This window comes from Syzygium oleosum, unplaced genomic scaffold, assembly GCF_021117445.2.
Source record: "Syzygium oleosum isolate NSW1041296 unplaced genomic scaffold, Sole_v2.1 Sole_v2.03, whole genome shotgun sequence".
In the NCBI taxonomy this organism is placed as follows: domain Eukaryota; kingdom Viridiplantae; phylum Streptophyta; class Magnoliopsida; order Myrtales; family Myrtaceae; genus Syzygium; species Syzygium oleosum.
Genome location: NW_026607487.1, coordinates 7866606 through 7892638, shown reverse-complemented (window position 1 = coordinate 7892638; position 26033 = coordinate 7866606). Strand labels below are relative to the sequence as shown.

The 26033-nt window shown below is 41.4% G+C and overlaps 3 protein-coding genes and 1 pseudogene across 6 annotated transcripts; 3 read left to right on the top strand and 1 right to left on the bottom strand.

Moving 5' to 3' along the window:
• Positions 1-1782: 1782 nt before the first annotated feature.
• On the top strand, positions 1783-8172 carry LOC115679274 (UDP-glycosyltransferase 88B1-like; annotated as a pseudogene).
• Positions 8173-13515: 5343 nt separating this feature from the next.
• On the top strand, positions 13516-15226 carry LOC115679084 (anthocyanidin 5,3-O-glucosyltransferase-like). Its single transcript, XM_030602635.2, has 2 exons — positions 13516-14404; positions 14485-15226. The coding sequence occupies exons 1-2, from the start codon at positions 13543-13545 to the stop codon at positions 15036-15038; spliced, it is 1416 nt and encodes a 471-aa protein (XP_030458495.1). The 5' UTR covers positions 13516-13542; the 3' UTR covers positions 15039-15226.
• Positions 15227-15399: 173 nt separating this feature from the next.
• Positions 15400-18866, bottom strand: LOC115679086 (uncharacterized). 4 transcript variants are annotated; one of them, XM_056309424.1, is made up of 6 exons: positions 18592-18866; positions 18165-18510; positions 17416-17669; positions 16693-16904; positions 16332-16599; positions 15400-15886 (listed from the first exon to the last, which is right to left on the bottom strand). In XM_056309424.1, exons 3-6 carry the CDS (start codon positions 17665-17667, stop codon positions 15596-15598), a joined length of 1023 nt encoding a protein of 340 aa, XP_056165399.1. In that variant the 5' UTR covers positions 17668-17669; positions 18165-18510; positions 18592-18866; the 3' UTR covers positions 15400-15595. The 4 variants fall into 4 exon arrangements, with proteins under 4 accessions (XP_056165399.1, XP_056165400.1, XP_056165401.1 ...); XM_056309425.1 differs by having other exon boundaries at positions 18165-18383; XM_056309426.1 differs by having other exon boundaries at positions 18165-18309.
• Positions 18867-23218: 4352 nt separating this feature from the next.
• LOC115679216 (CEN-like protein 2) lies at positions 23219-25618 on the top strand. Its single transcript, XM_030602815.2, has 4 exons — positions 23219-23524; positions 23626-23687; positions 24412-24452; positions 25054-25618. The coding sequence occupies exons 1-4, from the start codon at positions 23324-23326 to the stop codon at positions 25269-25271; spliced, it is 522 nt and encodes a 173-aa protein (XP_030458675.1). The 5' UTR covers positions 23219-23323; the 3' UTR covers positions 25272-25618.
• Positions 25619-26033: the final 415 nt, after the last annotated feature.

The window sequence follows — 26033 nt, the reverse complement described above, 5'->3', positions numbered from 1 at the left end:
GGGTGGTGTTGGGGAGGGGAGGAAACCCAAAAGGTCGTACTTCGCCCTCAAGCTCGTTCATTACCAACCGTAACATATGTCCATCTGCATTGAGGGCCAAATCGAAAAGGTTTTGATCGATTTAGGGTTTTCAATTTGGGAATTTCCTTGCAAATTGCAATTTAGGGTTTATATTTTGTGGCAAAACACATAGACAACGCCATTTTGGGCTATATATGCTGACTGAGCATGCTGGTGAGTCGGACAGAGAAATTTACAAAAAAAATGGCCACGTCAAATTTTAGCGACGATGGCACTTAAATGATCGTTTTTTTTAAAATGGCACTGAAGTGATCTAAAAAAAACTTTTGGTGCTAAAGTAAGCGACACACTTAACTTTTGGCACTTCTAGTGTCATTCTCTCAATATGTATGTTAATTAAGGTAAGCTTTCATGTGGGAATGGAATGGTATACAAGTACTGTAAGGCATTGACTTATATATGTGTATGTCTGTGTAATATATGGCAGACAGATACAACTTGCATTTCTTTTTACTGGGGTCCTGATTAGTCTCATTATTTACTTGTCGAATCTTTTGGAAGCTGGAACCATATGATACAATCTTGCCAAATTTGAGACAAGTTCAATGAGAAAAGATGAGGCAATTGCACTAAGGAACTGGCAAATACAATTTCAATGCGAGAGCTACTTTAGGTCGTGGTGTCCTTTTGAGTTTTGAGTATTTATTTGGAATTACTAATAAGTTGAAGTAAAAAGATGTAATTTGATTTATCTCTTTTTTGTATGTACATTATGTTGGGAGAAGATGGCGAGCTTGCTATTATTATTTGGCTGTTACTGAATTATTTTGTTTCGCGGCGGTCGATACAAATTCACTTTTTTATAATTTGCAAATTATTAATTTTTTATTAACACTTCAAATTTAATAAACCTTATATGAAATTACCAACCAATTTAAATTAGTGTCATTCAACATTTTTTTCCGATTCAATCATATCTAAACATTTAGCTAGTAACTCTCAATCGAGCTTTTTATTGACGTTTATTTGGTTTTCTCTTTTAACTTTTCTTATCATTTGCAAATTTTTATTTGTATTCTTAGCAGTGCTTGAAGTTTATTGACCCTTCTTAGAAATTATCAACCTTAATCAGAATGATTAATTTACCAACTTTCCTCCGATTAAATTACCTTCCAATTTGGATTATCAACTTTATTAATTTTTCTTTTTATTATTATCATCTTTTATTCACTTTTCTTTAACTACGTATTACATTTACCAACTCCAATGGTCCTTCCCCTAAATTATTTCTTTGCCGTGATGGATGACTTCAGCGATGACGTTCCTAACGCAAGCCGAAGGAAGTTTTGTATGGTTAGACCAAGCAAGGTGGGGTCCTCCTTCTTGGACTGCGACCAGTACGAACAAGTTAATAATGTCGAATATACTAAGGTTTGCTAAATGCGCCAAACTACAAGCGGCTTTTTTTTAACCAAGTGATGCTGGGTCAGCAACCCAGCAATTTAATACAGCAAGAAACTTCCTCGATGTTATAATCATGGCCCAACAAATATTTTTCGATATTGTCGAGTTATGTCGAGTCAATTTACACATATATATTAATTCGAAACAATCGGAGCAGGATTCCTAAGAGTTGTCGCCGTATGAAATTAGTTTCTAAAGAAGCCGCAAAGGATGAAGTAATTGAATCCTGTCGGCCATCTTGTTTGCCTATATAAACTATGTTTCGACGTTCAAGGTAACACCATAGGAAAGGAAAAGATGAGGGAGACCATAGTCCTCTATCCGTTGCCCTTGAAGGGTCCCATAGTCTCCATGTTCGAGCTTGGACGACTCATTCACATGCACCACCCTCGCTTCTCCATCATTATCATCCTCTCCTCCGCTTCGACTGCCGCCCCTGTTGCCTACTCCTCTTCCATCACCGTCCTCCACCTTCCGTCCCCGCCGCCGAGCGCGACCAAATGCCCTTCGATTTTGCCCGCCGCGACGCCCCCAACTTCCGCCTTGCCCTTGCCGGCATCGCTGCTGCCGCAGACTTCCGGGCCCTTATCATTGATGGCTTCTCAAACGCCGCCTTCCCTGTGGCGGCCGCCCTCGGCATCCCGACCTACTACTTCTCCACCTCGGGTGCCGTTGCCCTCGCCCTCTTCCTCCACTTTCCGACCCTCCATGGGAGGACCACCAAGAGCTTCAAGGACCTTGGAGACGAGACCGTGAACAATCCCGGGTTGCCTCCAATCAAGGCCTTGGACATGCCGAGTGGCATGCTTGACCGAGGCTGGGCAATCTACGGCTACTTCTTGGATGCTTGCAGGAACATGATCTCGTCGTCCGGCATCATTGTTAATACGTGCGAGTCACTTGAGACTCGGATCACCAGTACCATTAAAGAAGGATCGTGCGTGCTGGACGGGCTGACACCGCCTATTTTTGCCATCAGGCCTTTGGTTGAGTCAAAGGTTGACGGCGACGAGAATGGTGGTGAAGAGAGAGAAAGAAAGCACGAGTGCTTGAGTTGGCTCGACTCGCAACCGAGCCAAAGCGTCGCGTTCTTGTGTTTCGGCAGCCAGGGAAGGTTCTCCGCCGTGCAGCTGAAGGAGATGGCCTCAGGTAAAGCTTTAGTAATAAGAAGTATGTCGTGCAAAAATTACATCGCGTGCTGCTACTTAATTCAAATTCGATTGTCTTGTTTATGAAAAGAAAAATCAGCGATTGACCACACTTTTTCGTTACGAGAATGTGGTTTGACATATAAAACGCATCTGTCCAGGTTTGGAGAGAAGCGGGGTGAGATTCTTGTGGGTCGTGCGGCCTCCGCCGCAGGATGAGTCAGCAAAATCAACGTCGGGGTCAAATGAAGACGACGAGACGAGCTTAGAGAAGTTCTTGCCGGAGGGGTTTTTGGAGAGGACAAGAGAGAGGGGTGTTGAAAATGGGAAGTTGAGAGAAAGGAACACAAGAGAATACTTAGAATACTCTTTGATATTTTTGTGGCTTGGCTCTATAAAATGATTCAATCTCAAGCCCTTTTATAGGTACATAGAGACCCTTCGTACATTGTATGCATTTAATAAGACCTCATAAAACTCCTAGAACTTTGTAGTACATGAATCTTGAAAATCTAAATGGACTAATTAAATGCATGACACATACATGAACTACATCAATGCACCTAGGAAGAAAGTACACGGATAATACCAATCTTAGAATAATGCACCTAGATTCATGAATCAAGTTTAATTTTCAACATTCCCCCTTAAACTTGATTATATCTAGTGACTCCAATCGAAGCACGCAATCTTGCAAAATCTTCAAACTTCAATGCCTTAGTGAAGATGTCGGCAATTTGATCATTGGTCTTCACATATGCAAGCTTCACTTCTTTCTTCTCAATGCACTCTCTTATGAAGTGAAATTTTGTGTCTATGTGCTTGGTTCGATCATGAAAAATGGGATTCTTTCCCAAAGCAATAGCAGACTTGTTGTCAACATAAATTGTGGTAGCAACCTCTTCTGGCATGTGAAGCATCTTCAACAACTTTCTTAACCATATTGCATGACATACACATGATGCAGCAGATACATACTCGGCTTCACAAGTTGAAAGAGTCACAATTTGCTGCTTTTTTGAACTCCAAGTAAATGCAGTATCACCCAAGAAAAATAAGAAACCGGTGGTGCTTTTTCGATCATCAACATCACCACCCCAATCACTATCACAATATCCATGAAGCTTGAAGTTTCTAGCAGGAGAATAAATTAAACCATAATCAAGAGTACCTTTTATGTATCGAAGTACCCTCTTGGCCATCTTCATGTGATTCTCGGTAGGTGCTTCCATGTATCGACTAACAAGACCAACACTATAGAGGATATCGGGTCTTGTGCAAGTTAAATACCTCAAACTTCCAATAAGGCTTCTATAAAGAGACGCATCCACCTTCTTACTTTCATCAAACCTTGACATCTTTGCTCCACATTCGATGGGAGTGCTCACCGGCTTACATTTCTCCATTTTGAATTTCTCAAGAATTTTCTTTGCATAAGCTTCTTGAGAAATGTAGATACCACCATCAACGTGCTTCACCTCAATTCCAAGATAGTACGACATAAGCCCAATATCGGTCATCTCGAACTCTTGAGCCATCACCTTCTTAAATTCTTCAAACATTTTTACATTGTTGCCGGTGAAGATCAAATCGTCGACATACAAACATACGAGCATAAAACCTCCAGCTTGATCTTCTTTGACATATAGAGCATACTCATGTGGACACTTGATGAATCCATGATCTTGAAAATATTTGTCAATGCGACTATACCAAGCCCTTGGTGCTTGCTTTAATCCATACAAAGCCTTCTTCAACTTCAAGACCTTATCTTCATGTCCTTTGACAACATAGCCCAAAGGTTGCTGAACATACACTTCTTCCTCAAGATAGCCATTCAAGAAAGCGGACTTAACATCCATTTGATAAATTTTCCATTTATTTTGAGCTGCCAAGGAAATAATCAAACGAATAGTTTCCAAACGAGCTACAGGAGCAAATACCTCATCATAGTCAATGCCATGCTTCTGACTGTAGCCTTTCGCAACGAGTCTTGCTTTGTTTCTTTCCACTTTTCCATCGGCATTTTTCTTCACTTTATACACCCATTTTACGCCAATTGCCTTTTGTCCTTTAGGAAGGGTTGCTACTTCCCATGTGCCATTCTTCTGAATTGCTTGAATCTCTTGCTCCATTGCATCTCTCCATTTTGCATCCTGCACCGCTTCTTCAAAGTTTAATGGTTCAATGTCAGCAAAGAAACAAAATAAACTTGGAGTATCAATAACTTCCGTTTCTTCATATATGTTGATAAGATTCCTTTTGCGCACCGGCTCTTCAGAGGAGCTATCATGGGAACCTTGAGAAGTAGGAGATGGAGGTGGAGTAATAACATCTTGATGTATTCTTTGGCTTGATTCTCCCTCTTGTAAAGGACAAATGACATATTCATCATTTTCAGCAACATTCCAAACCCATGAGGCATTTTCATCAAACTCTGCATCTCTACTAATCACGATCTTCCCATTGGAAGGATTGTAGAACTTGTAGCCTTTAGATTTAGGATCATAGCCGATGAAGACAAACTTCTCACTTTTTTCATCAAGCTTAGATCTCTTCTCATCTGGAATATGAATATAAGCAATACTTCCAAAAACACGTAAGTGAGAAACACTAGGTTTCTTACCACTCCATGCTTCTTGAGGTGTCATGCCACGAACACTTCTTGAAGAAGATAGGTTGGACAAATATACCGCACATGCAACGGCTTCGGCCCAAAATTCCTTTGGCATCTTTTTGCTTCTAAGCATGCTTCGAACCATGTTGAGAATGGTTCTGTTCTTCCGCTCTACGACACCATTTTGCTGTGGAGACCTTGGAACAGTCAAGAAATGACGAATCCCATTGGTGTCACAAAAAGTTTCAAATTCCCCGGAAGTGAATTCTCCACCTCGATCGGTCCTTAATGCTTTAATATAATAGCCACTTTCTTTCTCAACAAGGGTCTTGAATTTTTGGAATGCTCCAAAAACTTCATTTTTAGCTTTCAAAAAATAGACCCATGTTTTGCGAGAATAATCATCAATAAAGAGTACGAAATAATTGGCTTTACCATGTGAGGATGGTTTGATGGGTCCGCACACATCGGCGTGAACAAGTTGGAGTGGCTTCGATGCCCTTGAAGTGGCCTCCCTAGGAAAACTTTTTCTAGCTTGTTTGCCAAAAAGACATCCTTCACACAGTTGGTTGGGATGATTGATTTTGGGCAACCCATGCACCATATCTTCATTCGCCAAAGTCTTCAAGCTACCAAAATTCAAATGGCCAAATCTCAAGTGCCAAAGCCAAGAAGTATCTTCAACACAACTCTTCAAGCACCTTGGATGATCAACTTGAACATTGAGCAAAAACATTCTATTTTTCTCCATAGGCACCTTTGCTATCAACTTATGAGAATCATCTCTCAAAAGAAGGCAACGATCTTTCAAGTGAATATCATATCCCATCTCAAGTAATTGTCCCAAACTTAGAATATTAGACTTCAAAGTAGGAACATAATAAACTTGAGATATCAAAAGATGACTTCCATTTTTAGCACGGATTAAGACATCACCTTTTCCTTTGATTGGGGCTTTAGTATTATCTCCAAAGATGATGTTGCCATTCACCGCCTCATTAAGAGTTGAGAATGACTCTATGTTGCCACTCATGTGATTTGCGGCACCGGTATCAAGATACCATGCTCCTTTCTCTCTTTCTTCATTTGTTGCCAATAACAACAGTGTTTCGTCTTCTTCTTCTTTAAGTTCAATATAATTGACCTTCACTTCATTGTTTGTAGTGGCACTCCTACATTCATTAGCATAGTGCCCAAATTTGTGACAGGAATAACATTGAATATTAGCTTTATCATACCTTCTCCTTTCACCTCTATTGTAGCCATAATTTCCACGTCCTCTTGTTTGAAAGCTTGACCTTTCATTGATGGAATGTTGATCTCCGCTCCTTCCACGACCACGACCACGACCAAAGTTTCCTCCACGGCCATGACCATGACCACGATCACGGCCACGATTTTGACCTCTCCCATGAGACCATTCTTGCTTTTTCATTTGATCTCTCAAAGAGACCTTAGTTTGGAGTACTTGGGTCGCCGTCTCTCCCTTCTTCTTTAATCTTTCTTCATATGCTTGCAATGACCCCATGAGCTGATCAAGGGTCATAGTCTCCAAGTCATTGGATTCCTCAATGGCAACACCAACAAGATCGAGCTTTGAGTCAAGCGATCTAAGAATCTTTTCAATAACACGAACATCGTCAATATTTTCGCCATATTGCCTCATTTGATTGGTTACGGAGGATACTCTAGTGAAGAAATCAGAAACGGATTCGGACCCCGTCATATGTAGAGATTCGAACTCACCACGTAGAGATTGAAGACGTACCCTCTTCACCTTGTCAATTCCTTTGAAATTATTTTCTAAAATATCCCAGGCTTCTTTGGCCTTTGATGCGGAAGCAACTTTCTCGAACATGGCTTCATCCAAGCCCATGTGAATAATAGAGAGGGCATGTTGATCACCTTTACGAAGCTTGTTCAACGCGTTCTTTTGATTTTGATTCAAAGCCGCTTCATCCTCCGGTTCATCATAGCCTTTTTGAACAACTTCCCACACGTCTTGTGAGCCAAGCAATGCCTTCATGCGAATGCACCATTGCCCATAATTTTGTTTCGAAAGCTTGGGAATAGCATAAGGAAAAGAGCTATTCATTTTCAACCGTAGCTCTGATACCACTTTGTTGAAAATGGGAAGTTGAGAGAAAGGAACACAAGAGAATACTTAGAATACTCTTTGATATTTTTGTGGCTTGGCTCTATAAAATGATTCAATCTCAAGCCCTTTTATAGGTACATAGAGACCCTTCGTACATTGTATGCATTTAATAAGACCTCATAAAACTCCTAGAACTTTGTAGTACATGAATCTTGAAAATCTAAATGGACTAATTAAATGCATGACACATACATGAACTACATCAATGCACCTAGGAAGAAAGTACACGGATAATACCAATCTTAGAATAATGCACCTAGATTCATGAATCAAGTTTAATTTTCAACAAGGGGGACGGTGGTGAAGTCACGGGCACCGCAGATACAGGTGCTGAATCACGGCTCTGTCGGTGGGTTCGTCACTCACTGCGGCTGGAACTCGACCATCGAAGCGTTGCATGCTTGGTTGCCGATGGTGGCCTAGCCTCTCTATGCAGAGCAGAAGGTGAACATGGCGTTTCTCGTGGAGGAGGCCGCCCTGGCGCTCCCTCTGAGCATGTCGGATGAGGACGGGTTCGTGAGTGCGGACGAGTTAGCCAAGCGGGTCACCGAATTGATGATGGGCTCTGGACAAGGAAAAGTGGTCAGAGAGCGGGTATTGGACGCGAGAGACGGCGTGCTGGAGGCCTTGAGCGACGGCGGGTCCTCTCAGGTTTCATTGGGCGCGGTGGCAGCACTATGGAAACGAGGCTGAGACCCAAGTTCCCTCACTGTCAATTGATTAGTGGACCTCAACAGGGAAGTGCAAAATGAACAAAAGCATGGAGCGGGGTGTCTTAGTTTGCTAGTTAGATTTGTAACTGAATGGTCTTTCGAAAAACCAGTTTTTCCATTTGAAAGTTCTAATGCTCACATTCTGAAGGAGACAGCTTGTTTTCAAGATATACCGAGACCCATGCTCAACAGATGCATATCGATTGATTCTGTACAGTGAATTGCTTCGTCTGAAACAGCAAGCATAGAGAACTAGTGACAGAACCAAGGAAGAAAAGATGGAACTAGTAAGAAAGCAGAACATGGAATGAGGAAGAGACCAATCATCAAGCATATTCATAGCAAGCACCTAGAGATCTCAAGCATCTTAAAGTCGGAGACGACATTGACACACTCGTCATAATTATTAGAGAAGCTAGTCCCCTCACCTATAATCGATGGTCCGCCAGAAATCGTGGTTTAGCGTGAAAGATTTTATGGGACCACTGCTAATTGTTCTAAAAGCTTAAGCTATTAGATGAAAGCATGATTTAATATTTAATTATTCTAACACTTCCCTTCGCGTTTAGTCTGGTCTTTTTGCCATTACTAAGTATGGAAATATTTAATTGGGGAGGTAAATAGGGGCCCGAAAGATTCGAACTCAGGACCTCCTGCTCTGATACCATGAAGGATTTTATGGGATCACTTCTAACTATTCTAAAAACTTAAGCGATTAGATAAATGTGTGATTTAATATTTAATTACTCTAATAGAGCGAAGGCAGCGACAGATGATTAAAAACCGCGAATCGGCCGCTAAGATCTCGAGCCAGGAAACAGGTGACCTTTTTCTTTTTTTGCAAAATCCCCCACATCAAAACTATATAGGGCGAAATTGAGAAGCATGTGTCTTTGATAAATCAATGCATTTCGTGCAGGCATACCCGGTTTAGTTAGAAGTAGAGCTCATTCAGCTTAAAGAAAGAGAACAAGAAGCTCAACTCGATCTTTTGCCTCATTCTATCTCAACTGCCATTGCATTCATTTACTTCACTAGATGAGAGCGAGCGTTTCAGACACAACCACAGCAAGTTTTATGTGAACTTTTTGAGAGAGCTAATGTTGTATCGGTGACAGATGATGATGAAATGGTACGTAATTGCCAACAAGGGCAGAGAAGGCAGCTGAGAAGTTCAAGTCAATGAGGAGGGCAGCGAGCACTGCTTGGTGAAGGAAACACCAAGTTCAAAGTAGACGAGTTCAAAGTTGTAGTGGCATGGACAGGTGAGGTGGCTAGCAAGGATCACCTAAAGGGGGGGTGAATAGGTGATTTAAAATAATTCTTGACCAATTTAAAGTGAAAGTAAAAGATCAAGAACAAAGTCTCAACAACGTTCATATTTTAAACATTCTTTGATAGCAATTGTGTAAGTGTGCAATGTAATAAAAAAAATGAGTTTTCAAGGGACGAGAAGATCTGCACACAAGACATATAGTGGTTCGGCTTAAATCAAGCCTACATTCACTCTCCCACGCTGACAGCCTACTGGCTAAATTCCACTAGATGATCAATCAAGATATTACAAATTCTGAGTGATAATTTTTCTTTGAAAGATAGGTCACTCTATCTCACTCAATCACTCTTACAACAGATCTCTCAATATCACAGATTTTATCTCAAGAAGGACAAGTCACACTGGTCGAAGTATGCTCAGACTTTGTAATAGATGATTCTGGATATTATCTCTCTACTTCTACTCCGCGACAATTTGTCTCCTTTTATACTCCTCCACTTCCAAACTAGTCGTTGGACAGTTTAGAGGATCATCTTCCAATCTTCACTTTGGACAGATTTGTATAAAAAAGGATTGAGTAGCCGTTGAGTGATAAAGTCTGAATCCCACTGAATCTGGTCGCACATGCAACCAGAAATTTGGTTTCCATAAGCAGAGCTTCTCCAATTAGAAATAAACTTGTTGTGGGGTTGATTGTCAATCAATTAAAGATATTTAGCGATGTAATTATTCCTTACAAACTAACCTTTTAAGATCGAATCAATCAATACTTTCCATCGGTAAAATCCAAGCCAAATTACTAGCCGTTGTTCTGAGTTTGAGATAACGTCTGAATAAAGTTTGATTCGTATCTCGCATTTCAGAACTTGAGTCAGAATGGTTTGTTCCTGAAACTCTGAATCTTTTTTTTTTTTTGGTAACCCAGGGAACCCCTGCACGGCCGACAACCGGGGAGTAAACCTTGGGGACGACACGTGCTAGCCACCACACACGTGCCACCGGTTAAGTCACCCTGCGGCGCTCGGAATTCGAACACTCAATCTTTTGCGAGAGGAAGAGTGCGCGCTCCAGCAGCGTCACCCAGGCGGGTGGTTAAACTCTGAATCTTTTGATTCAATATAAATTGAAGTTCTTCAACTGCCATGTACAAAGTCTGAACTTTGTCTTTTGCTGTGCAGAACGTGAGCTTCTCCTTCTGATTCTTGTAAAGTCTGGACTTCCAGAATACTACTTCCTGGACTTAGAATACTTCAAAAGTATTTGTCAAACTTATAAAATCTCTTGGATAGTTTTGTCAACTTCAAAATATATTAGGATGTTTTCCCAACAACGGGAACATGTTATTGTGAAGATATATATGCACAGTACATATCATCTGATAGTGAGTTTTGTATGATGTTGTTGCGATTTGCATGCATGCATACAGCAAGATCCATGATCAAGTAATAAGAATATGAATGTTAATTAAGGTGAGCTTTCATGTGGGGATTGAAGGGTATGCATGTAATGTCAGGCATTGACTTGTATATGTATATGTCTGTGTAATATATAGCAGACAGATAACTTGCATTTCTTTTTTCTGGGTCCTGATTTGTCTCATTATACTTGAAGATGGAACTATATGATATAATCTTGCCAAATTTTGAGACCATTTCAATGAGAAAATGAGACAATTGCAATAAGGAACTGGCAAATGCAATTTCAATGCAATAGCTACTATTAATTGTGGTATTCTTTTGAGTTTTGAGTATTTATTTGGAATCACTAATAAGTTGAAGTAAGAAGATGTAATTTGATTTATTTCCTTTTTGTATGTACATTATGTTGGGAGAAGATGGTGAGCTTGCTACTATTATTTGGTTGATACTGAATTACTTTGTTTCGTGGCGGTAGACACGAGTTTTTTTTTCCGTACCAGTAAATTTTAGAAAGTACTGAGAAGTGTAAAAAGCCTATCGATGAACTATCAATATATATTTATGAAATTATCAATTTTTTGTTAACTCTTTGAATTTACTAAATCTTATATAAAATTATCAACCAACCTAAATCAATGCCACTCACCATTTTTTTCTGATTAAGTTATCTCTAAATGTTTTGCTGGTAACTCTCAATCGAGCTTCTTATTGACATTTATTTGGTTTTCTCTTTTAACTTTTCTTATCGTTTACAAATTTTTATTTGTATTCCTAGCAATGCTTTAAGTTAATTGACCGTCTTTAGAAATTATCAACCTCAATTAGAATAACTTATCAATTTTGGTCCGATTAAGTTACCTTTTGATTTGAACTATCGACTTTATAAATTTGCCAATTCCGACGACGTGGGCAACTACGGTAGGGGTGGCCTTTGCGAGGTCTCCTTCCCCTAAATTATTATTTTAAAAAGTATTGATAAGTATAAAAAGACTAAATTATGGACTTCAGCAATTATCTGCTGGGGATGACGTCAGCAATGACGTTCTTGTCGAAGGCGAATGAAGTTTTGCATGGCTGGACCAAGCAAGGTGTGGTCCTCGTTCTTGGAACGCGGCCAGTACGAACAAGTTAATAATGTCGAACATACTAAGGTTTGCTAAATGCGCCAAACTACAAGCGGCTTTTTCTTAAATATGTGAATCTCGCTCGATTAGTTCTCGAAATCACCGAATCAAAGGGAGTTGGAAGCATTGCTGCTACCTCACCCCGGCGATATAAATAATATGAATTGTTAAAATTAGGGCTAAGCGATCGGTCCGGATTTACTTTGGAACCGGATCGACCACCCATGGAAACATATCTGGCTCCCGATTCCAGTAAAAACAGGCTCGCTTATTGATTTCAAATTGTGCGGGGTAGGTTCCAGGTTCCGGGTGCAGAACTCACCCACCCATCCGGGAACTGGTTAGAACCTTGTTTTATGAAATTGGAAGAAGATGATTTAGTTTTCTTAAATGAGCTCAATTTCCTTATTGCTTTATATTTCTGTTTGTTCTGCATCGATTTTTTGCCTTGAGCCATTTTGTTGCTCATATTTTTTTTTACCACAACTATTATTTGTCTTGTTTTTTTATAAAAAAAAAAAGCTAAGTAAAAAAAAAGAAGAAACCAGTTCCCGGGTAAATCTTGAAACCGAACCGGACAAACGGTAGGTTCCATGGTCGATTCAAAGACAGACAGGGTAGGTGGGAACCGGTTCTAGCAAGACAATTCCAAGTTCCAAATTTGTAACCTATTCACGTTAAAATCGATAACCCCTGATTAAAACAAGCTAACGATGATCATGTTCTAGTCACTCGCCTTGGTGTTTCGCAATGACCCGTCCTTTTCTGCCCTGGTTTCGCATAAGTTCTAACGTGCAAGTAATGATTTTTTTTTTTTTTTGGTCTTTTTGCCCTTTTAGGGAGCTCGAATTTCCCGATTTATGCAATAAACAATTGAGCACCGCAGAAGTAGTAGGAGTCGATGATTCACAGTAGGGATGGGTGCTTGTTAATGATTGAACTTTTGTCGGCGAAAGTTAACTTTTCCATAGATCATAATATGAAAACCAAAGTAAATGGAACGGTATTGGAGCTCTAAACCACTTTTAAACCTCATTTAATTTCGATAATAATGTTAGAGATTTTCGATAATAATTTATTATATTTTCTTCCTTCAACTCTTTTGATTAGTTCTTCACTTTATTTGTATCTCCTTACTTAACAAATATTTTTTTGTTTAGATTATCTTCTTATTTTTTGCATATACACGAGCATCATAAGTAATGTACTTGAGATATATATATATATATAAGAAAATATTCGAAATGACTTTACAGAAAATATGGGCAGCGTGAAATATCATTTAATTTTCAGACATACATTAGTTTCGCTTAATACTAAGTGGTGTGTGTGTATATATATATTTTTGTTGTCCTTTTCTTATATTTTGTAGAAAAAGTGTGCGCCATGCTTGTCATTTAAGATTGCAAGATACTTCCGCGTTACCTAAGGCTTGTCGTCTTACGAAATTAATTTCTTCTGCACTTTTGATAAATTATTTATAAAAGTATGAAATTAAAAAGAAAAAGCCGTAAAGGATGAAATAATTGAACCCTGCCGATCATACTGTTTCCCAATATAAACTATGTTTTCGACGTTCCAGGCAACACCACCATAGGAAAAGATGAGGGAGACCATAGTCCTCTATCCGTCGCCATTGAGGGGTCACATAGTCGCCATGTTCGAGCTCGGACGACTCATTCTCAACCACCAACCTCGCTTCTCCGTCGTTATCATCCTCTCCTCCGGCTCGACCGCCGCCCCTGTCGCCGACTACCCTTCCGTCACCGTTATCCACCTTCCATCCGCCGCCGCCGCCGCCGCCGAGCGCGACCAAACGCCCTTCGATTTGGCCCGCTGCGACACCCCCAACCTCCGCCTCGCCCTCGCCGGCGTCGCCGCCGCTGCGGACCTCCGGGCCCTCATCATTGACGGCTTCTCAGATGCTGCCTTCCCTGTGGCAGCCGCCCTCGGCATCCCGACCTACTACTTCTCAACCTCTGGTGCCGTTGCCCTGGCCCTCTTCCTCCACTTTCCGACTCTCCATGGGAGGACCACCAAGAGCTTCAAGGACCTTGGAGACAAGACCGTGAACATTCCCGGGTTGCCTCCAATCAAGGCCTTGGACATGCCGAGCGGCATGCTTGACCGAGGCTGGGCAATCTACGGCTACTTCTTGGATGCTTGCAGGAACATGATCTCGTCGTCTGGCATCATCGTTAACACGTGCGAGTCCCTTGAGACTCGGATCATCAGTTCCATCAAAGAAGGATTGTGCGTGCCGGACGGGCTGACACCGCCTATTTTTGCCGTCGGGCCTTTGGTTGAGTCAAAGGTCGACAGCGACGAGAATGGTGGTGAAGAGAGAGAAAGAAAGCACGAGTGCTTGAGTTGGCTCGACTCGCAACCGAGCCGAAGCGTCGTGTTCTTGTGTTTCGGCAGCCAGGGAAGGTTCTCCGCCGTGCAGCTGAAGGAGATGGCCTCAGGTAAGCTTTAGTCACTTCAGTGATTGACTACCCTTTTTTGTTACGAGAATGTTGTTGACATATAAAACGCTATTGTCCAGGATTGGAGAGAAGCGGGGTGAGATTCTTGTGGGTCGTGCGGCCTCCGCCGCAGGATTTTTCGGCAAAATCAACATCGGGGTCAAATGACGACGACGATGCGAGCTTAGAGAAGTTCTTGCTGGAGGGGTTTTTGGAGAGGACAAGAGAGAGGGGGATGGTGGTGAAGTCATGGGCACCGCAGATCCAGGTGCTGAATCACAGCTCGGTGGGCGGGTTCGTCACTCACTGCGGCTGGAACTCGATCATCGAAGCGGTGCGTGCTGGGGTGCCGATGGTGGCCTGGCCTCTCTACGCGGAGCAGAAGGTGAACAGGGCGTTTCTCGTGGGGGAGGCCGCTCTGGCTCTCCCTCTGAGCATGTCAGACAAGGACCGGTTCGTGAATGCGGACGAGTTAGCCAAGCAGGTCACCGAGTTGATGATGGGATCGGGAGAAGGAAAAGTGGTCAGAGAGCAGGTCTTGGCCGCGAGAGACGGCGTGCTGGAGGCCTTGAGCGACGGCGGATCGTCTCAGGTTTCATTGGCCGCGGTGGCGGCATTATGGAAACGAGGCTGAGACCTAGTCCCACTCACTGTCAATTGATCAGTGGACCTCAACGGGGAAGTGCTACAACGCCCAAATCATAGTACCATGTCAGAACTGTTTGTTATTTAGATCTGTGACCGAATGGTCTTCGAAAAACCAGTTTTCCCATTTGGAAGTTCTAATGCTCACATTCTGAAGGAGACGCATGTTATCAAGATTTACCAAGACCCACGTCGAGTTCAAAGAAAAAGGGACATGTTTGAACATGTTCAACAAATGCATATTTATTGATTCTGTCCAGTGGAATGCTGCATCTGAAACGGCAAGCATAGAGAACAAGTGACAGAATAAGGAAGGAAAGATGGAACAAGTAATAAAGCAGAACATAGAATGAGGAAAAGACCAATCATCAATCATAAAGTTGGAGGCGACAGTGACACACTCGTCGACAGAAAATTATTACAGAAGCTAGTTCCCTCACCTACGCCGGGTGCACTGGCCCATACACAAGCCAACGCTCTCCGGAAGCCTCACTGGTTACACGGAAGTCGGAGGCGAGGTGGGTAGGTTCCACCGCACAAGCAAGCTTATTCCAGTAAAAGCGCCCTTATCACAGCAACGCAAAGATCGCTCTCGAAGATGCACAAGTGTCCGCCGTTGGGCACCTCGTGGTAACGAATCCATGGAAGTTTCCCCGCAATGTACTGGTTAATCTCACAAGGAATTATGCGGTCTTCCAACCCTTGCCAAATGTGAACCCAGCCCTGATTGTTGGGAAAAGGGTTTTCCAGTTCCAGGGGATCAAATTCCCAGCTTGCATAACCTGCTATTAAATCCCGGTGTAGAGATTCATGAACACCTTGCTGCCGTACCTTTTCCTGAATTCCAAAACATTGCAGTTACACAAAATGTTTCTAAATTTTTCATGCCGACTTTGATGACCCAAAAATGATCGCGCTTTCCCAACTAAGTCACAGAAAAGAAATGGCTGATCGATTTGTTTTCAAACACTATCCATCAAACAAATCAAGTAAAACCAGGAGATGGTCAACACATGTATGCAGATCTCAATCAGAAAAATCTCAATGAGGGAAGTCATCTCCAGTAGCATCTGTGTCTACATGTTCTGAAAAAATGGTTTTTCATCAATATGTTAAGCCAACGCAGATCCCCAGCCTTTAGTGCATCTGAGCAGGAAATAGCTTCGCATTTGCAGCACAAGCTTTTAAAGTGAAACATCTCTCGGCAAGGAAATACTTCGGTTTGCATCGACATAACAAAATGCATACTACTCTTATAAAAGCATAAGAAAATACAAGTTACCTGACAAAGGTTAATTTTGTCCCCACAACTCTTGATAATTTCCAAATCTCCCGGGCTGAAAATCCTCATGTTTCCAGCCATTATGCTTAGCGAGGTAAACCATTTTTGGGTCATCCACCAGTAAAGTAACCAAGGGGCACGATGAGCGACTCGAAATGTCCATTGATCGGGCACTAGCAATTTTCCAAAGGCCTCCCTTAATAGCCCAGAAGGAAATGAATGCCACCAGTAGTGCACAAAAGGGACAACTAGGGAAGCTCCTGATAACCTACACGTGAGGATGGGTCAATAAACATGAAAAGTTCAAAACATCTACTTAAGCGGGCAATCAAACTTGAAAAGCTAATGGCTAGAACAATGCCTGTGGGGTATATATCTGAGGCAACCCCAAGCAGGGTAGGCGCCGATTGAGATCCCAATCACATAAAATCTGGACCCAATCTGTAACTGGTCAGCTAGTTCTTGAATATCTGATGCCTCGTTTTTCACGGAGCGAGAAGGATTTGGATCACTATCCCCATAACCTGCTCTGTCGTAGAGAAGAAAGTATATTTTTAGCTCCTCTATAAGTTCCTGTAAAAGAAAATATAATGATCAATGTACCATATCCACAAGACTTTTACCACATCTGATTAAGACGCAGAAATGCCGGCAATCAATCACCATTAGGAAAGGACTACTCGCATCAGATTGCGAAATCAAAAGGCATTACTGCAGAGGGCGAAATGAAAATCCATGATGCAAAAACGGATCATATTTTTGCTCAGTGCAAAATGCCACCAACAGTTTTTGGTTTTCTTCACCCAAAAGGACCTCAATTCAACATCCTCGTATCCAAAGCTGTTATGTGATAGTGCAATAACATTCTTATGCCGAATTTGCCACCTTTAACTTTGCCAGTATGGCTAAATTTTTTTTATTCAACAATGAATTTTCTCCCATAAAGTACGTATCAGGAAATAAACACACTCGAGACAATGCAGTAATTCGATACCACGCTCACCACATGAGAAATAGGTGACAATTAGCGGTCAGTCAAACCATACGATCTACATCAGTAAATTAAAGCAGAGACGTTCATTACTTGAGGAATTGGCAAATTGAGATCCTTGGAGCTGTCGAACCCATGGATTATAATAACTTTATACTTAGCCTCTTCCTTCGGAGTGCCGATCTCCCTGTAAGCTAAATACCTCCCGTCACTGAGTTTGACTCTGGGGGACGTGACTGGAGGACCATTTCTCGAGCCACATATCTTTGGAGGTGGAGGCTTCAATGCCCGGTATGCCCATCTGAGAACACCTACCACCACTGCCACCGCAATAGGTCCCAACATCGCTGGAAACGAAAGGAGTGGCCATTGAGTAATCTTCCAGCTTAGAAAGAGACAATATTAACATGCCCTAGAAGCCACGTACAGATATGCATATATCAACAACCTAGAGTATAACAGCAACCAGCATTCTCCCCCACGATCAAGATGATGTTTCAGTCCTAGTTAATATGATAAATCCTCTGATAGTTCTATAATCACTTCTTTCTCCTTTCCTCTTCCATTTATTTAATATATATAGTCACGGCAAGTTAGACATTCATTCAAGCTCAGTCACTGATCATCAAGGATCGTTAAGCAAACCCCATAGCCTGTCATAGCTTATTGACCAATTAAAGCATGAATTGTACTCAAATTGCCAAACACAAGAAGCAAAGCAGAACAGTCCGTGGCGAAACGATGCCTGTGAAAATTTCATCCTGTGATCGCAACCAATTAAAATAGTAAAGGTAACATAAAATAGCTTGTGATGCGCGGTAAAGATGGTCGGAGAACTTTATGCGAATCATATTGAAGCCTCTCCTTTATGCATTTATGTCGATCCAAGTCACTTAAATCAACAATCGACTAGCCATAAATTGGACTCAAACTCAAACGTTTCACTCTTTAAAATTCCAGAAGCAGCCATCCTCTTCGCAGCTTGCCCTGCTAACCAAGTACTCAAAAAACCTTTTGTCTCTTTCCTAATCTTCTGCTTCTAAGTAAGCATTCCCTGGACTCTGCAATCCAAACCGAGAACGACCCCTCACGAAAAAGTAGCAGCTCGACCGCACGCCCCAAGCTCAAAAGCGTTTCGTTCATCATCACAGCAAAAAATGCGAACTTTCCCAGTTATACCAACACCCACTGGGGCACAGAAATTCCCTGAAACCACGAAGGGAAAGCGAGCGACGCAACAAAATTCACGGAAAAGAGAGACGAGAAAACCTCGAGTCGAACCGACTTCTTTCTGGGTCGGAGTCCCGCGCCGTCGAATCAGAGCAAACCCGAAGCGTCAGGATCTCGCCCGGTGGATTTTTAGTAGCAGAGCTAGTCACTACACTGGAGAAGCGAGACCGAAAGAGACCCACAGGAGAACGTGAGCCGCCGAGCTGTCCCGAAAGAGACAAACGATGTTTGAGAGCTTTGTCGCCATGAACGGTAGTTGAGCGTCAACTTCATTGCTCGATCCATCGCAAGACTATGTCGTGCACTTTGCTTCTGCTACTATAACCCATTTCAAATCACTGACCAAAATAATTGAGTTCAACCATTCGACGGACATCGACCGGTGAGTCCTAGTTAATCGTCCGAGTCCCATCCCCACATGGAAGATACCATGTTTTACCAAAAATTACTGAAATCACGATACAATATAGTTCCTGAACTTTGATCAATGTGTAATTTGATTCCTGAACTTTTAATTTGTTCAATATAGTCCATGAACTTTGGTCAATGTGCAATTTAATTCCTGAACTTTTAATTTGTTCAATATAGCCCATGAACTTTTTTATAATGTTCAATGCAGTTCCTTAAATTTTAATTTATTCAATGTCGTCCCTAAACTTTTAGTACATGTTCAATTTAGTCCATAAACTACATGTCATATTTTCATATAATATATGGACTAAATTGAACATGTACTAAAAGTTTAGGGACGACATTGAACAGATTATAAGTTCATGGATCAAATTGTAAATTGAGCCAAAGTTCATGACTGTTTGTGTCTTTTTTCCAAAATTACTTAATAAAATTCCCAGAAAATACAGGAAGGTTATGTACAATTCGACGACTTTATCTTCCTCATTACACTCCAACCATTATCATGACAGGAGGCCTTCAAATCACCCTGAACCGGTCATGCATCAGTTCATCGCGCTTCTTCAACATCGCAACGTGAGCCCGATGAGGCTGAAATAGTCAAATCCAGCGACTAGAATAAGGGCCCGAAGCCTTCGTCAATGACTCGTTCAGGCCCATCAGGCCAGTTCTGATTTTGCTCCGTTGAGCTTGAGAAATCCAATTGGAAAATTTGAAGCGGTCCAAAGTAACAAAGCCTCAACTTATCCTTACCCTTCGTTCATCTGCACACTGTCATTGATCTAGCCACGAAATGGAATTCAATTCAAGCTTTCAATGCACACTTGCGACCTGGGAGATCAATCATCTAGTCATTGTCGTCTGATCATTACAGTACATCGCGAGTCCAACTTGACCAAACAACCGCCATTTCGCTCTTTCAAAAATGGGTAGTCTAATAGATAACGGGCGATCACCCATCTCGATTTTCCAGGAGGTGCATGTCCCCGAAAAATGAATTGAAATCTTTGCCTTCTTCCCCTCCTTTTATCAGGAGAGATGGGTCTTGGAGAGGTGCTGAAAATTGACTCAAGGGCAAGGTACAAAAGAAACTGTATTGCACTTAAAAGTAGACATGGCCACGGTTCGGAACCGGCCGGTTCCGGTTCGTGGCCATGTGTGAACCGGAACCGCCCCTAGCGGTTCCGGTTCGTAATTTAAAAATTTTAAAAATAAATTATGAAATAAAAAAAAATAATGAATTATAAAATTATGAAATAATGAATTATTCAATATAAATTGTAATCAAAATAAAAATTGTAGGGGTGATCGGTTCCCGGTTCGATCCGGCTCAGAACCGGTAAGACCAGTCCCTTAATTTTAGAACTAGGAACCGGACCGGCAAATCATAGAACCGGGAACCAGACCATTGATCCGGTTCTAGGCGGTCCAATGGAACCCTTTGCTCTTAACTAGCAAAGGATCGTAGCCACAAAAGGCATATAACTTCATATGCTCATGGCTTGACTTGGGTTTTATACACAACCCCTTTGATGGTCTCTTCATTCCCATTCGATGTGGGACTCTTGGCATTTACATGAAGACAAGCCAAGAGTCTCACATTAAAGGTGTTCAAGGCGAGTCGAGAGTCCCACATCGAATGGGAACGAAGAGACATTAGAATCATTGTGTATAAAACCCAAGCCAAGCCTTGTAATTAGAGTTCAATACACCCAAGCCAAGCATTATAATTAAAGATCAATGCACTTACAATGCTTGGCAATTAGAGTTCAAATTGTTTTATAAAAAAAAATTAAATAATGAATTTTTTTAAAAAAAAAATTTCATTATTATTTAAAAATAATAATAATAATTTGGAACCGGAACCGGAACCGGGCCCGTAGGCCACGGGCCGGTTCCAAACCGCGTGCCCGGTCAACGGGCCGGGCTCGGGTTTTACCGGGCCGAAACCGGTCCGTGGCCATGTCTACTTAAAAGTCTATGTGGACTTCTTTACTTTTGCCCCTCAAGTCTACGAGCTAGTCTTACCGATTCACTGAATGTAATTCCAGTTAGTTATCTATATAAAAACTCCTATCTAGCTTAATGAATGATGTAAGGATGCACAAAACAAAAAGTATCCATTATCTCCCTAAGATTGGCTTAGCGATTAAGTACGGACCAATGTGCATACATCGGGTGCATGACACGGGTTCCATTTCGTCCCGTTCTGCCTAATCAATCCGGTTTGTTGCCCATTCAATTGGGTGGCTGGGATATTTCGTCGACCCGAGATTTATCCTTTAAATTATGTTTAATTCGTCATTAAACAAAAAACAGAAAAGGAAGAGGTATCCCTTTTTTTTTATAGGGGCCTGTGATATCTGATGGGGCTAAAACAACTGAATAAATGGCTGGACACAAGGAAAAGAAGTCACAGAATCTAGGGAAGCATTAAGCAGTGTTATCTAGGGGAATAATGTTGAAAAAGAGTAACTCAATTCTTTTTCCGAATGTGGCAATCCACTTTCTCCCATCACCAATTTAGGCATGCCTAAGTAGAATCTACTTTACTGCAAAATGTGCCTAACACCACAAACTTTGCCTCTGATCAATGGCAATTTTTAATTGGAGTTTCTTGGACTTAATTGATATTCAAAGCATGTTCTCCTCCACACTCTCACAAAAGGCCAACTTAATGATGTGTTGTGGACAGATGTCCTGATGGCAACGATCACAAGAGAACATCTCCTTTTTTTACCTGATATACAAAAGGGCCTCGAGTCTCTCCCCGTTAGAGAATGATGCAGGATCTGCCAAAATACTTACTGTCTTTCTTCCTATCTTTTATTCTTGTGAAAAGAAGCAAAGTTGAGGATGAACTCGGAGGACTGATTTTGGTGGACACCCCATGCTTTAAAAAGCCTAAACCTTTTTCACGTTTCCTTCCACAGTTAAAGGACACTTTGATCTGTAAAATAATATCATTTCGATTCAAGTGAGCTGAGAAAAGAGAGCTGCATGCTAGTACTGTTGGTACATGTGTGATTCTCTTTCTGCCCAAACAGTTATTTGCATTGATATGATTCTTCAGCTAAAGCCGCACCATGCCTGATCAAAGGTTGCTGCATAACATGACCATGATAAGGAGGTCGTTGAACTTTTATTTTGTAAACTCAAGTCAATCACATTTTAAAGATCACTCGGTTTGGTGAACTCACATACCACATGATGGGTCGTACAAATTATCGCAAAGCACTCCGTACAATTTGGATAGACATCACGGTGCGATATTTAAGTGCAAACCTAACTAATTGTCTGACTATCTAAGTACTTCTTTAGAAAATAACAAAAATTTACTGCATCAAAAGATTCTTGCACAAATCAAGTGAATTACCAATATCAAAAGCGTATAATGTTACATTTGGTATGAACTCAACCTATGTAAGTTAGATTCAAGCAACGGGAAATTACCAAAAAAGTCCTAAACCTATTGCATTTGTGCCAATTCAGTCATAAGCCTTTCAGTTTAATTAATTCAATCCTAAACCTATTACACTTGTGCCAATTTAGTTCTAAACCTTTTAATTGTGCCAATCTAGTTCTAAACTTTGTTATGATTTGCTAATTTAGTCCTTCCGATTGTCTAGTTAGCGTTGGCCATCCTATGAGGTATGATCGGTGTTGATGTGGACAATTTTCAATTTAACCAATTTAATCCTAAAAATTGTCTGCGTCAACGCCGATCATGTCACGTTTGATGGTCGGCATTAACTAGATTGCCATGTCAGTGACTTCCAACCAAAATTGACCAAAAGGACTAATCTGGTAAATTATTAAAAAGGTTTAAGACTGAATTGGTACAAGTGTAATAAGTTTTAGAACTAAATTAATTAAATTAAAAAGGTTTATGACTGAGTTAATACAAGTATAATAAATTTAGGATTGAAAGGTTTAGTACAAGTACAATTTTCAATTTATGATCCTTATCCTTCATCCTTCATAGATGGGAGCTGTTTCTTATTGAATTCTTCCCTTTTTTACCCTGTTTCTGAAACTGTACTTTGCTTTTCCTCTTTTGTTTGTTATGCTTCCTTTGCTTTAGTTCCCCTTTCTGGACTTTCTGGAATTATGTGCTACGCACATGTTAGAGAGAGAGAGAGAGAGAGAGAGAGAGAGAGAGAGAGAGAGAGAGAGAGAGACCATCAGTTTGATTCTTGATCTCAACACTATAAAAAGGGTACTTCACCATCAATGCCCAATGAGAAGCCTCCAAAGGACACCACATAACCAGCTAATTATCCAATCCTCAAACACCTTGCCCCTTTCTCTCTCTCTCTCTCTCTGTTCTTTTATTGGCTGTGCCCTATATTGATTTCTCATGGCAAGAATGTCTGATCCACTCGTGGTTGGTCGAGTGATTGGGGATGTGATCGACTGTTTTGCAACGAGTGTCAAAATGACAGTCACTTACAACTCCAACAAGCATGTGTTCAATGGCCATGAGCTCTTCCCTTCCGCTGTTACCACTAAGCCTAGGGTTGAGGTTCATGGTGGTGACATGAGGTCCTTCTTCACACTGGTAACGATTGACTATTACCCCTCTCGGGGTTGTTTTTTTCCTCCATTTTGGGCTTAAAAGTTGATTAACTATAACGTGCTAGTTCTAATGCATGTATGCAGGTTATGACAGACCCAGATGTTCCTGGTCCTAGTGATCCATATCTAAGGGAGCACTTGCACTGGTAATCACCAATAATTACCCTCTCCAAGCTCAGATCAAGATGAAATCTTCCTATTGCTTATATAAAGATCACCACTCCACAATAAAATATGTGGAGAAGTTTCTCTAATCTTTTGTTTCGACACCTGTGCGTGGGTGTGTGTGTGTGCGAGGGCTCGCTGTATAATTTTGATTTCCCATGTCATAAAGTGGAAACTGTCTATGTTTGGGCACGGCCACCCAGATTTTGACTCGTGTCTTGTTTGGTCTTTCACGTTAATCAGCAGGATACTCCATGACCTGGTTTACATTCTAACTAGACTTCCATTAGGTTTTTTAGGACTGGACGACAGTTCACGATACATGTGTGAAAACCCAATGTTCTTATGAGTTTTGAGTGTGAATCCCATCTGTTTTTAGGGTATTAATTGGTGGTGGAATCTATAGTAAGATAAATTTGGTTGATATTGAATCATAAAGGATATAAAAGTCCACATCTAATGATGCGAGCCAGTCGGGTCCTCCAACACGAAACCACGGTCATCCGAGGATCAATTTGCTCATGAGAAGCAAACTTCGACAAGACATGAAAGTAGATCACTCCCAAGTTTAAAGCATTTACATGTTGGCTGTGACTCGGTAACCAGAGAATACAGAAAAAGCAAATCCCTATGTATCATTCAAGAAAAGTGGCACGGCACTTGTTGTTTAAATATGTACTATTGATCCGATTGTATTGCTTACAGGATGGTTACGGACATCCCGGGTACAACAGATGCCACATTTGGTAAGTCTCTCTCATCTCTTAGAGAAGGTATTACCTATACATGTAATGCATGCGAGTCCATCTCCCATGCACTCTTAGATCGGATGAGCCCAACATGGATCCGGCCGATTCATGAAAATTGGGTTCCTATGATTTGGTGCGGTTACGATTTTCCTGTCTTCTATCATTCCCCAACACAAGCACCAACTCACAATCCCGCACACGTGCATACATAAGCATAAAAGCACACTCATTAACCAAATGTTCAATGTTCTTTCAAAACATAATAGGTTCAAACTTTCCATCCGAACTAACCGATATGGATCTACATAAAATGCCCAACATTCGAATATGCTCAACCGGCTACCTGGTCAATATTTAGGGGTCAATAATATCAATATAACAAAGGAATCTGCATAAGCCGCTTTATAGGAAATGGACATGTATGCTAATTAGCATTTGTTGGATTACTGTGCACATTGTCAACCTCTCAACTGACCACACTGTCATGAAAGCTGCCTTTTCCACTTACCACCAGCGGAATAAAGATCATTGATCAATCCCTTCCCTTTTTTAACTTCGTTTCGGCGTGGTGTGCATCATCACCCATTGGACAACACAGGAAAGGAGGTGGTGGAGTACGAGATGCCGAGGCCCAACATAGGAATCCACAGGTTCGTCTTCATCCTGTTCAAGCAGAAGAAGAGGGACATGGTGAGAGGCCCTTCGTCGAGAGACCGCTTCAACACCCGACAATTTGTGGAAGACAATGAGCTCGGTCTTCCCGTCGCAGCGGTCTACTTCAACGCTCAGAGAGAAACAGCAGCCAGAAGACGTTGAAAGACAGACAACCACAACAATAAGGACAGTGAAACTGTGTGTGCAAGATGGATGGACGTTCATGCATGTGGATGGAACCCTAGTTTATTATGATGTGATATAGCTTAAGAGAAAGCTTTCTATAACGCGTAACGTGTGTCAAGAAGACTGCTGGTGGTCAGAATAAAGATATCAATGTCACGGTGAGTGTGGATTCCGAAATGGACTCCGATGTAACGCTATAGTGTGTGTTTCGTCTTGTATTTTACGTCTTGCAATAATAACAAGTTAGGATGCAAAATGTTTGCCAGGCAAGATGACCCAAAAAGCAATCGTTTGCTTTAATAGATGAATCGGCATCATTCCAGTAGTTGGACATTTTTCGAAGCTCGAAATAAGGGGCGAGAGCCGACACTGGCGCCATCTCTTGTCTCTTTCGCGCATGTCTAATCCCACCATTCTGGCATATGTAAACCGCTTGAATGGATGTAAAAAATGTTCGAAGAATTCTCAACCTTCTTCGAAGAGAACAATCGTAATAGATAGATGCAACGGTACTAGTTTTGATCATCGACACGAATCTTAACTAATTCGATGCTTAAGTAGTAGATGATGCAAAGGTACTAGTTTTGCCCGATCTGATTGTTCTATATATGGCAATGTTCAGTACTTCACATAATATTTGTTTTGTTGAATTTGGCCGTAGGGTTGTAGTACCTCACTGTGGGTACGGCATCGAGCACCAGTTATAGCTACCTTTCTTTCCTAAGTACAATTATTATC